The sequence below is a fragment of the Oppia nitens genome, unplaced genomic scaffold (genome assembly GCF_028296485.1).
Source record: "Oppia nitens isolate AA-2021 unplaced genomic scaffold, nextdenovo-longstitch-racon4-pilon3 scaffold2_pilon_pilon_pilon, whole genome shotgun sequence".
Classification (NCBI taxonomy): domain Eukaryota; kingdom Metazoa; phylum Arthropoda; class Arachnida; order Sarcoptiformes; family Oppiidae; genus Oppia; species Oppia nitens.
Window position 1 is genome coordinate 7,242,501 of NW_026533210.1, and position 12,583 is coordinate 7,255,083.

Here is a 12,583-nt window from a genome sequence, read left to right on the forward strand (position 1 = left end):
TATATACAATTGTTGGAAGCTTTAGTTTTAATATGAAGGCAAGATTTTTTGATAATTTATATCAAAAGTTATTTGAAGAGAAAAATTTTTACTAAAAATTAACATAAAATAGTTGCCTCTAATAAATCATTTGATGTGACATTTAAATTGAGATAATTAATGAACTACTGATCGCATGAATACATTTCAGTGTTTGTCTTATGATTATATCATAGTATGAATGTATTGTCGACTCATAGAGAGAGAGAGAGAGAGAGAGAAAAAAATTAAATTCAAAAACGGAATTTTATATCAATTTCTTTAATAATAGATTTATATAAATCAATTGCTTTGAAAAACAAGAGAAAGAAAGAGAGATTAGTTTATTTATAGTATGTATTCATTTAAATTAAATTTTTAGTTGTCATTATTATCCCAATGCTAACAGTGCCAAACTAACTGTCCAATAATATGAGATCTGTTTAGTATATTTGTTGAATTGCATTACTAATTTGTTTGTGATAATTGATTGGCATATTATCGGCAAATGGCTACAAAAGACTCTGTGACTTACATCATAAGCCAACAGCACCGACACAACTACTAAGACTTAAAACATATATATATAAAACATTTAATATTTGCACAAAATTTATACTCTCTATGTATGCAAAGTATTGGTCGTATAGTTTGTGTCACACAATCGCTCGCTTTCTTTCATAATTTTTTTGTGTGTATATATATGTGAACACAACTCCTAATTTGAACCAACGGTGCATACATTAAAATACATACACAAAAATCAATGCATCTATTATATAACACACACACACATTGTCTGCTGCAGTTTTGAGCTCCAAGTGCTACACTATTACTCCCAAACACATACATACTGTTTGGTGAGGATTTTCAGTGACTTTACTTAACGACTTGGAATTAAGTTCCGCTTTTAAACACTAAAAAGCTCTCTCTCTCTCTCTCTCTCTCTCTCTCTCTCTCTCTCTCTCTCTCTCTCTCTCTCTCTCTCTCTCTCTCTCTCTCTCTCTTAATTCTATGTCATTATATTGAATAACAAAATGCACTTTAAATTAAATATTAGTTTCACTTTTTCTCTCTCTTATTCTTTCACTAATATGATGATCATTTGCACGTCATATGCACTCATAATCAAATGCTTTTAAAACGTGTGACTAAAATATTTATTGTGTTTTATTTCAATTAGAGTACATCTCATTTAATTCATTGCCAAACACATACAACACATACACAAAGTTTTTTATATACACATACACAACACATTTGGATAACCACTTTAGTTGTATTATTATTTTTTTTATCTATCAATTGATCGGATCATTGGATTCATGTTTTAGACAGTTATTAACTTTAGTTTTTTATATTTATATATAAATATTCATAAAAACTAAATATTTTAAAATAAGGATAAATACTATATATATATATATACATGTAAATATATATTTATATACAGTACATATTTACAGTGATTCATATAACTTTTACCATTAGTTTGAATTTTAAATATACAGTATAAAGCTATTGAATTGATTAATGATATTTTTCAGATTTACGTCAATACCATCACATAGTTGTCCGATACATATTAAAAAACTATACAATAGAGGAGTACATCTGTGGATATTTTGTTTGATATCAATTATATCAATATATATAATATATTTCTATTTGTTATTAACTTCTACCAGTAGATATTTTATATATATCTTGTATATATATAGTTTGTTAGAGAGAGAGAGAGAGAGAGAGAGAGAGAGAGAGAGATTATACGTAACAATCAATAAAGTGTTTAATATTATCAATTTATATAACAGTATTTCAATTTTATAGTATAAAAAATACACACAAATTGATTAATTGAATGAAATTTATTAAGATTAAGTAAATAATAGTTTGTTTTTATATTTATCAGTGTCTATTGTACTACCACTACTACTATTTATAATATTATTTATCTCAAAATAATGATGTATTTTTTTATAATTTATATATATATACTGCAATTAATTTGTTTAATATATATCAGAAAAATCTGTCACTTTTAATGTTCATTTATAGTAAATATTAATATTAATATAAATATATTATCAATTTGACATACAGTATTAATTAAATTATAAACAGAATTAATAAAGATTTTAATTTTATTAAAACATAATTTATAGTATTTTTATTAATACAAAAAAATTTATGCTTCAAGTTTTAATAATCAAATTAAAAATTTTTATTTTTTATTTCTAATTATTTCTAATTTCTATAATACTGTACTTATAGGGTATGATATTATAGGTACGTTATTATATGACATTATCTACATATGTTGTAATTACTGTATTTATATAAAGTAAAGTAATTAAAGACGAAAGTTAGTAATTTATATTAATTAAATTTCCTATTATTGGTTGTTTTTATTATTATCGGTTAGTATACACAGTAGTATAAAAGTAGATATAAAAACTTTGTAAAAATTCAAATGTCTTTAAAGTAATGTTTGAAAATTAATGACAACTATCTTGTAGTCATTTGTCTAAACATTTCAGTAAAGATTGTTATATAAAACTTATAGCTAAATATTTTTCATTTAAGTACTAATTAAAAAGTTTTGTCACTTAAAAACAAAATGTCTATATAATTGTGTGATAAATTTTTATTGAACTAAGTCGTCGTAATGTAATGTTTATATAATGTTTTAATTCTGTGAAATAAAATTTATTTTTAAGTTATATATATATATTATTTAGTTGTTTCGCCGAAAAACTGTTTTCCTATTATACTCTTTTGTGTATTTGTATTGCATTTAATGAAAACTTTTATAAAACTTTTCTATGGCTTTTCATATCCTTTACTTAATGTAGTTTTGAAAACCATTTTCTGAGTCCAATCTCTTTTTGTCTCTAAAGTAATAAATGAAATGGAAATAAACTTTATTATTATATAACCAGTCCTTTCAAACAAACAGCATATCCAACACATTCATATATATATATATATATATATAACGATATATATGACCATTGAGTGCTGTGTAGTACCCTTTTATATAATGGTTGCCATTATAACGTTCAACATCCAGTTCCTCTTTATGTCTGCTAACATGTCTAACTAACATCAAGTCTACAAAATTGAGCTTTTATTTAAACAAAATTAGTTTTACACACATTTATTGAGTCCGCACCCAATAATTCTTTATAAATGTATAATATATTATATACATTATATATTTTTTGAACAAATTTCTATTTATTAATTACTTGACTGCAAAAATAAATTTGCAATTATACTATTGAATAGACTTTGAACTGTCATCACTAACATTGTATCTCTCCATCAGTTTCAAACACACACACACACACACACACACACACACACACACACACACACACATTATATACACACAACTATTTGCTAACTAACATTCATTTTATTATTACAACTCACTAACTACTGGTCTATTTTGCATCAGTTGAGCATTAAATGAGTCAAACGATGGCTGTGTTGGAGATAATGAAAAATTTATTACTTATTTGTTTGTTAAAAACTAGTACTGATAATGATAGGAAAGACTCGTTGGCTTATATTATATATATATTGTATGTCTAGATATATATTTAATAGCAAAATACTATATTATATATGTATAAATTATATATAGAGTATATATGCATATAATATGATATTTGTGCAAATGTTGTTCACAAAAGCTTTAAATTAATTCAATTAGTATTTATTTAGCGACTCATATGCAACATACAGACTCTCCTAAACATTAATATTGATTAAATTATTACAATATATAAATTTATTAGACATAGTCATCATAATTGGTGTTAAAATATAAGGAATTTTTCATTTGTTTCAATTATTTAGCAAAAATTTTTCACTCTTTATTAAAGAATAAAAATATATAATGATATTAATAATATTCTCGTTATCTATTATATTAAACTATTGTATGTATATTTATAAGTTAGAAAAAAAGTAATTTAATTATAATTTTCCATAGTATTACTTTAAGTTATTATGTATTGAATTTCACATTTTTTAACTAATTGAGCAAAAATTTTCAAATATTAATTTTAATCTCACTTTTGTATTAGTGTTGTAAAATAATAATTAAAAATTATGTACAAAAATACTGTTAAAATAGCATTTTTAGTACCCAAAGTGTATATATATATATATATATATATATTCCCAATACTGTTGTTGATGTTGTAAACTGTAGTATCCGTGGAAACATACCGTAATATTTCATCAATTTATTATTTTTGAGAAGAATTTGTCAAAAATATATATCTATATATATCATTGCATTTACAGATTCAAAACATTTTTCTTATATATATATATATATTACTGTCTTCTCATTGAATAATTCAATAAACTCTGGGATTTATTACTTGTCTTTCAATTTCAATAGTTAGTGTAGTCGTCCTACAAAATATAAAAATTATGGGGTCACCAATGTTGTCCGTATATATATATATATATATATAAATCATAAGATACATTATGTAATTTATATTTTTTAAAATTAAAAAATTAAGATTTTAGAAAGAGATTTTTGCAATAAAATTGCTTTTGAAAAAAGTATTTTTTGAAAACAAAACAAATCATATATTTTAGTCAAAAATTTTTCTAAATTAATGTATTTGTAAATGTAAAATACAGATGATGCATAATTAGCAAAATTAAAAAATATTCATATGTTTTACATATTTTTAAAAACAATTTTTAATTATTATAAGTATATATATACCGCATATTTTGGTGTATTTTTATTAATAAATAAATTAACAAAATGTGTACAGTATTAAACTTATGATAAGCAAATAGTAATTTTCACGATTTTTTCATAATTATTATTAAATATAATTTATATAATTTTATTTGTATTTCCATTAATAATACATTTGAGAGACATTTACTAAATGATTATTTCATGTATGAATCGCACACTTATGTCATATTACTAGATATAAGCTATTTATTAATTAATGCATTATTGCATTCAATATGATTGCTTGCCAACAGTGTGTGTGTGTGTGTGTTGTAAATCAAAATTGTATATAAAATATTAAATTATTTATATATTTCACTTATATTTTTCTAATTATTTATCTCTCTCTTTCTCTAACTGTCTTTCCGGTTCAGTTGTTCGCCAAAATTTTGTGATTGAAGTCTATGATGAGTTCCCAGTGATGGGCAATACAGCAGTCATGCGGTGCCATATACCGGCATTTGTAAGAGACTACCTGACGGTGACGGCCTGGATAGAGGAACCAACCGGCCGAGTGATTCAGCCGACGGGCACAATCATTGGCAACCAGTCTTCCAGATATTTGATGCTACAAACTGGGGAACTGTATATTAGAAATGTTGACTCGACTTTCAATCACCGGACATATAAATGTCGGGCACGTAATCGACTTACTGGCGAAACGTTTACCAGTGGATCGGCGGGAAAGTTAATTGTGACGGGTATGACAATCATTTATATACAATATATTACATTTATATATTATTTAATATAACTTATATATATATATATCATAACTTTCCCAACTCATAACCATTACTAAAAGTTGTGCCACTTTTTTTTGTTGCTATTATATTTGATTTTTGTTACAAAATTACATTATTATATATCAAAAATATGATTTTATTTTCTCATTTTGCTTTGTGTTGTCTTTTATTAAATTGTTTCCACTATTTTGCTGTGCATTTCATTTAACGCTCAAAATATGCCATCAAAAAGAGTCTCTCTCTCTCTCTCTCTTTCTCTCTAAATGTTTAGATATATTATATTATATTAACTTTATATATAAATGTTTTATGCGATTAACTTATCATATATTTGCGACTCAAACTTTTTTTTATATTATAGTATTTAACTTTTATTTTGTTTATTATGTTAAAAATAGCAAAACATAGATATATTTATTGTGTGTTTAAGTGAACAAACATTAAATCAAAAATTCATTACATGTTTTGCAACACTTCTTGTTTCATATAATTTATAAAATAAGTCAAATATAACACAAACACATACAGTAAATGGCATATATTTTTCAAAACAAAAATATACACATTTAAAAAAATAAATAAATATGAATTATATAACGTTATTATTTATACTATTGTTTTTAGTTTACAACTTCAAGTCATTTACAATAAATAATTTTGTTTTTATTTAAACATTAGCGATAATTTATGAGAGATCTTATATAACAATTTTTACTAAAAATACACTTTAAAATAGTAGAGGAAAACATTATTTCTTGAATTAATAATTCATTAGCACATACATACATACTCAGACACACACATACACACACACACACATACATACATACACATACATACACATACATACACACACATACATACATACACACCAAATGAAATATTATTTTACAAAAATAATAATATTTTAAAAATTTATTTTACAATTTAATCGCACTTGTATTGTAAGTTCAATTACTAGTAAAAAACGAAATGTATATAAATATCTCTCTATCTATCTATCTATCACTTTATCAATCCATTAGTGTTTGTTGAGATGAAACCTATTCTAAGATAATATTATATAACATAATATACATTGTATGTGTGTTTTTGTCATAAATTGCTTACAAAATTTAAGTTATATTATAGATATTTTTGTGCTGTTAATAGAGATAACGTTTTTTTCACTTCAAAAGTTTAAACTAAGTAATGTGTATAAGGAATTATATGAAGAAATAAATATAAAAAATAATATACTGTATAAAACTATAATATATTATATTATTGTAGTATAATTTAATTTAATATTATGAAAGCACATATAATGTCTGTATCAGACTGTCTGTAAGCGTCAATGCGATAGTATAGATGAGATGAGATGCCGACTATAATACCAGTTCCGATCTGTGAGGGCTTATATCTGAAGTGATTTAAACATTTAGTAATTGAAGTGGCATTCAGTCGCTCTCTATCACAATCACAAGTAGTGCTCACAAACACCAGAAGCCCACAGAAATGGCATATCAAGACGTTTAATATATATTATACTTATATATATATATATATCGTATATAACTACTATATGAAAAACTGTGGGCTTTTTATTATTTTTTTATTTGTATATATATGGTGTATGTGTGTGTGTGTGTGTGTAAAGCACACTGTGTATGTGTGAGCACCGATAGCTTAATGCACAGACACTCATCTAACATCACAGACACACCACAAATAGTCAGAGAAATCTTTCTTTTATCTGAAATCTACAGAAAATCTGGTGCAGACTTATCAATGGTTTTGATCAGTACTTCATGTAATTCACTGACAATTTGCTGGCTGTAAATGGCATTCAACTAACCATTTGTAGTCAAAATTGCTATAATTATTTTCTCTCTCTCTCTCTCTCTCTCTCTCTCTCTCTCTCTCTTTCTCTCCCCTCATCTATAACTATGTTCTGTAATTCATATAATGATTATTTCTAAATATAATTTATGATTAATAACTGAAAAAATTGTTTTTTGTTTGTTTTATATTCTATTAGTGAAAACTCTGTCGTAATTCTGGTTAATATCAATATAAGAATTAATGAAAAACAATATTCTAGACAAACATTAGTTTATATTAGTATAAATATCTTTACATAAATTAACAAAATTATTAAATAACTTACTGTTTTTTATGTAATGCACTTTAATGTATTATTTGTTTTTAAATAATTATGTTATTTATTTAATTAATTAAGAAAATATTATAGTAATTAAAGTATTGCTATTTCAATAATTTTTTAATATACTGTTATTTACTATAATATGAGAAATAAGAAAATTGAAACTCTATTAAAAATATAAACCACTGTTACTTACATATGTTTACCCATTATTTATGACCACATTTTTAGCTGTCAAATGAAACACACATTGTTTTTATGCGAATAGTGTTTATTTGACACATTATAAGCGTTAAGTCAAATACAATTAATCTCATGAAACAAACTAACACATAATAAACGCAAATTATATTAAAATATTTTCTATATATAAATTTATATATATATATTATACTATTTATTTTGAAATTAATAGTCTGAACATAATCGTTTAGTTGTTTTTATATACATATTTATTTTTAAAAATATATAAGAATTGTTTAACAAATATAAATTAATTTAAATATCAAACTTATACGAAAACCTAAGAAAAATATATAATAGAATATTTAAATAATATTTATTTAAAAAAATAGTATTTATTATATACTTTACAATTAAAATGATTATTTTTTTTATTTACAGAATCGCATTCATTTGTTAGTCCAAGAATTACAGAATCCAAGTATCAGGTGAATGCCGTCAAAGGAGATACAGTGGCACTGCCCTGTCTGGCACAGGGATGGCCACTACCGAAATACAAGTGGTTCAAAAAGGACGGCGCCGAACGCCAGTCATTGTCGGCCAACGACCGTATCGATCAATTGGACGGCATTTTGGTCATCCGAGACGTTTCGCCCACCGATTCGGGTGTCTATCAGTGTATTGTTAACAATACGATTGCTGAGGAAAAAGTCGAGACCGAGCTATCTGTCAGAAGTATGTGTTGTTTTTTTTATCTACAATTAATTATTATTTATATAAATACATATAAATTAATATATTAGACTAAAATTAATTTGAAAAATGTTATTATTTAATAACTCAAATGATATATTAATTTTTAGTGTTTAGGGGTCATCCATAAAATATTTTATATATATCATTATATAAAATTTGTCTGTCCTTTTGTGTGTCGAAAAATTGATATCCTTTACATTCCCCACCCCACCCCCCAAAACATAACTTTACTAATTTGTTACTAATGTCAAACAACTCTTTATCGCTAACTTTTTTTATTATCTCTCTCTCTCTCTCTCTCTCTCTCTCTCTCTCTCAACTATGTCTCCCCTCTGGCGCACACTTTTGTCGTCAATTTTTTGTTGTTGAGTTTAATTTTTTTTATTGTGTGGTTTCCCTCACGGTTTTTTGAATGACAACAATATTTTTGGGACCTCTTTTTTTTGGTGGGTTAGTATAAAGTGATTCGTATGAATGTGTTGATGGATTAACACACATTTTTTTTCTTTCATTCATTACATAAATTTTTTATATTATATTATCATTCATTCAGGAAAAAAACTGTTATATAATTTATTAATTCATACATCAATTTTTAAATGAGATTACATTTTTTCGGTTATATGTTAGATCTCTCTCTCTCTCTCTCTCTCTCTCTCTCTCTCTCTCTCTCTCTCTATGCATTAAATATGCAATTTATTGAAATTGTCTGTCACTAGTAGTGAACAACCATTTTCTGAATAAGATGCCATATATTTATTATTTTCTTATTTTTTACTCACCCACTCACTCACTCAATTGCTATTCACTGGCGGCGGATGAGGTCAACAGACACACACACATACTATGAAGTTTCAAATGAATGACAAATACATTACATAATAATTTACACCAAAAAAAATAAATAAAATAAAATTATAAAATCGGTTTCATTGAGTTATATTTGTCAGACATTCACAGTATGAGAGATAAATTTTTATTTTATTTTCACTACTACTTTGGCTATACATTAGATTAAGTCATTGCTATGTTGGCGACCGAAACCATGTTTTTTAGCAATGAATTAAATGCAAAAAAAAATCTTTTTATTTTTTATTACTTAAGCAAAAAGTTTTTTTTGCTATTAACAACCAGTGCAACAAAATATCTCAATAAATTTTCAATTGAATTTATTTTATATATATTTTTTTTGAAATAAAATAAACTATTAAATTATTGAGCAAAAAAAATTATTTTGCATTTTTGTATGCAATATATTGTATAAAAGAGTATATATATACTGTATATATATTTCTTACATTGTATTACATTAGTGGAAAAGCTTTATATAACTGACGTTACCTTTTTCAAAAAAATATCCTAAAAATTATTTCACAAATAGTCTATAATACTGTATAATACACTATCGAGTTTTAACATTGAGAGAGAAAACATTTGCTATTAAACTGTGTGTTTCACAGCAACTCTAGCAGTGAGTGAGTGACTGATTGGAAATGAGAAAAGCAATGGTAATAGCAATTGAATTGTCGTAACGATTGCCTATATTTTATACATTCAATTGCTTAAAGAGAAATCCTAGAGATTTTTATCATTATTTTTTTTGTTACTTCAATTTGATGACAACTATAAAAGATTTTGAGTGCAACAAAATGCTAAGCTTTTTGTCGAAATTAAATATCGGATTCGTTGCGATAAATTTAAGCCAAAAACCGTTTACACAAAATCTATGGTGTCTTATATTATCAGTAGTATAGTTAGTAATATAAATTTATATATTGTATATATAGTATATACGAAAAATAATATAAATTTTGTGTTGATGTGTGAGCATTGAAATCCCAAAATTACTGCCTTATTATAGATTTTTAGTGCAAATATGGGCTCTCAATAAACAATTGTTTTCCTCTCAATTTATTACAAGCCATTCACCAAAGTATTAAGTTTGTGGTACTTTTATATAGCGTTTCAAATTGTGATAATAATAATACTATAATATAATATTTAGAAATATCAAGCGCTGAATACTTGATTTTGTGGTCAAAATACATGACATTATTTGAGAGAAAGAGAGAGAGAGAAGTGTTATATAAAACGTTTCGGAATATATTATTTTATATATAATATTCACAAATATTTCTAAACCATATTTTGAATCAATTTTATCCATGAAATCCATAATTCATAAGTTTATTGAAAAGAGTCTCTCTCTCTCTTTCTCTCTCTCTCTCTCTCTCTCTCTCTCTTTATGAGTGAAAATCATAACAAACTTTTGCTGTAAATTCTGTGCCATAACTTGTACCGTATATACTGTACAATGAGATGATATATACAGTATATGTATGTTGAAGTATGTGTGATATGATGTGCACTGAGAATATCGACCGGTGCTGTGCTGTCGGTATTCATTTGAATGACCCCTTGAAAACTTGTTTCAGTAGATACACTTCTGGCACTCGGAGAGGGATAGGGAGAGAGTGATTGGAAAGTTAGCTAACAATAGACCAGAAACGGAGAGACAGATCTTACATATTATGTATGCAAACAAGGGGTGCAGTCATTCAGTCATTTGAATGGCACTGATATACAGCCACACAAACACAATGACTGTATTAAATGCAATTCACTTGAATGACAGTCAAAGAGTGCAGATTTGTTGGACTATTTTAGAGCTGACATCAGGTTTAGTGAAAACAGAGTTACTTTCTCTCTCTCTCTCTCTCTCTCTCTCTCTCTCTCTCCTGTCCTTATCAACCGATAGTGTGTGTCGTTTATTATTTGTGTATTTCCCACTCAATCTCCCGTTCCTTTCTACTCAAATGTCGAGTGCTCTCTTGATTTTCATTTGCATTGCAAAAATTTTTTATTAGACAGACATAATTCAGAGCTCATACATATTAGTCTAGTTTATTGTGGGGATCATATGTTGTGTGACTGACTCTACAGTACTGTACACTAACGGTGCTCTCATTGTCGGAGCACTTGATGGCGATAAGTAATTCGTTTGGCTTTTGAAAAGTTTATTATTTGAGTTTTACACACATATAAAAAAGCTGATAAACTGATAACAAATTTTGTAGCAATTTTTTAGTGACTATTTTTCCTGCATTTTCATTATATTATAATTTACAATATATCTGAAGGAAAAGTGAGTGATATATATAGTATGGTTTATAATATATACTATACGGTATATTGTAGAGTTAGTAACCGGAATATATGGGGAATTCATATAGAAATATATACAGTATATACCGGTATATATATAGAAATTTTTTATTGAATTCACGATTCAATTGTTATTTTAATCGATGTCATGAATACTACATTTTTCCTGTATTACATGTGAAACACGGTTACACTAATTCACTCATTAGGAGCACATTTATGGCACTTTAATTTGCTTTCAAATCACATTAAACTTATGTTTTTGAGAAATTTATATCTTTGGAAAAAAATTCCACAATTTTTGACAATCCCTTGACAACACACACACACACACACACACACACACACACACACACACACACACACACACACACACACAATATTTTATAAACAATTTATATATTGCGCAAAACAATAATATATATATATATATAGTGTAGTGTAACCCCCAAATCTATAGAGAAAAATTACACACACAGAGAAAAAAATCAGAGTTATTGCAGACACACATAAAAACATCACAAAATGCTTATCAATAGGAAATCTCAAAAGAAATATCCACTAATTCAGTGTTGAATATAAAAACATATATAAAACACACAAAACATAAGGCATTCGTGCGTTGAATGATGAAAAAAAAACTATTCATATATTTATATATATATATATTATATAATACATATAGAGTTTGTAGAAATCAAAATAAAAACTTTTTTATTTCTTTTAGAATTTTTTTCCAGCTTTTTATATGAAATACAATACTTGTCGGAAAACAGCCTTTTCTTAACT

The 12,583-nt window shown here is 25.8% G+C and overlaps 1 protein-coding gene across 1 annotated transcript in view; it reads left to right on the plus strand.

The window, feature by feature from the left end:
• Positions 1-12,583, plus strand: part of LOC128955978 (cell adhesion molecule Dscam2-like) — a 49,019-nt gene that overhangs the window by 21,749 nt on the left and 14,687 nt on the right. The window contains exons 4-5 of the mRNA XM_054301658.1: positions 5,173-5,499; positions 8,315-8,608. Coding sequence (XP_054157633.1) covers positions 5,173-5,499; positions 8,315-8,608 — 621 coding nt within the window. The remainder of the gene's footprint in view (positions 1-5,172; positions 5,500-8,314; positions 8,609-12,583) is intronic.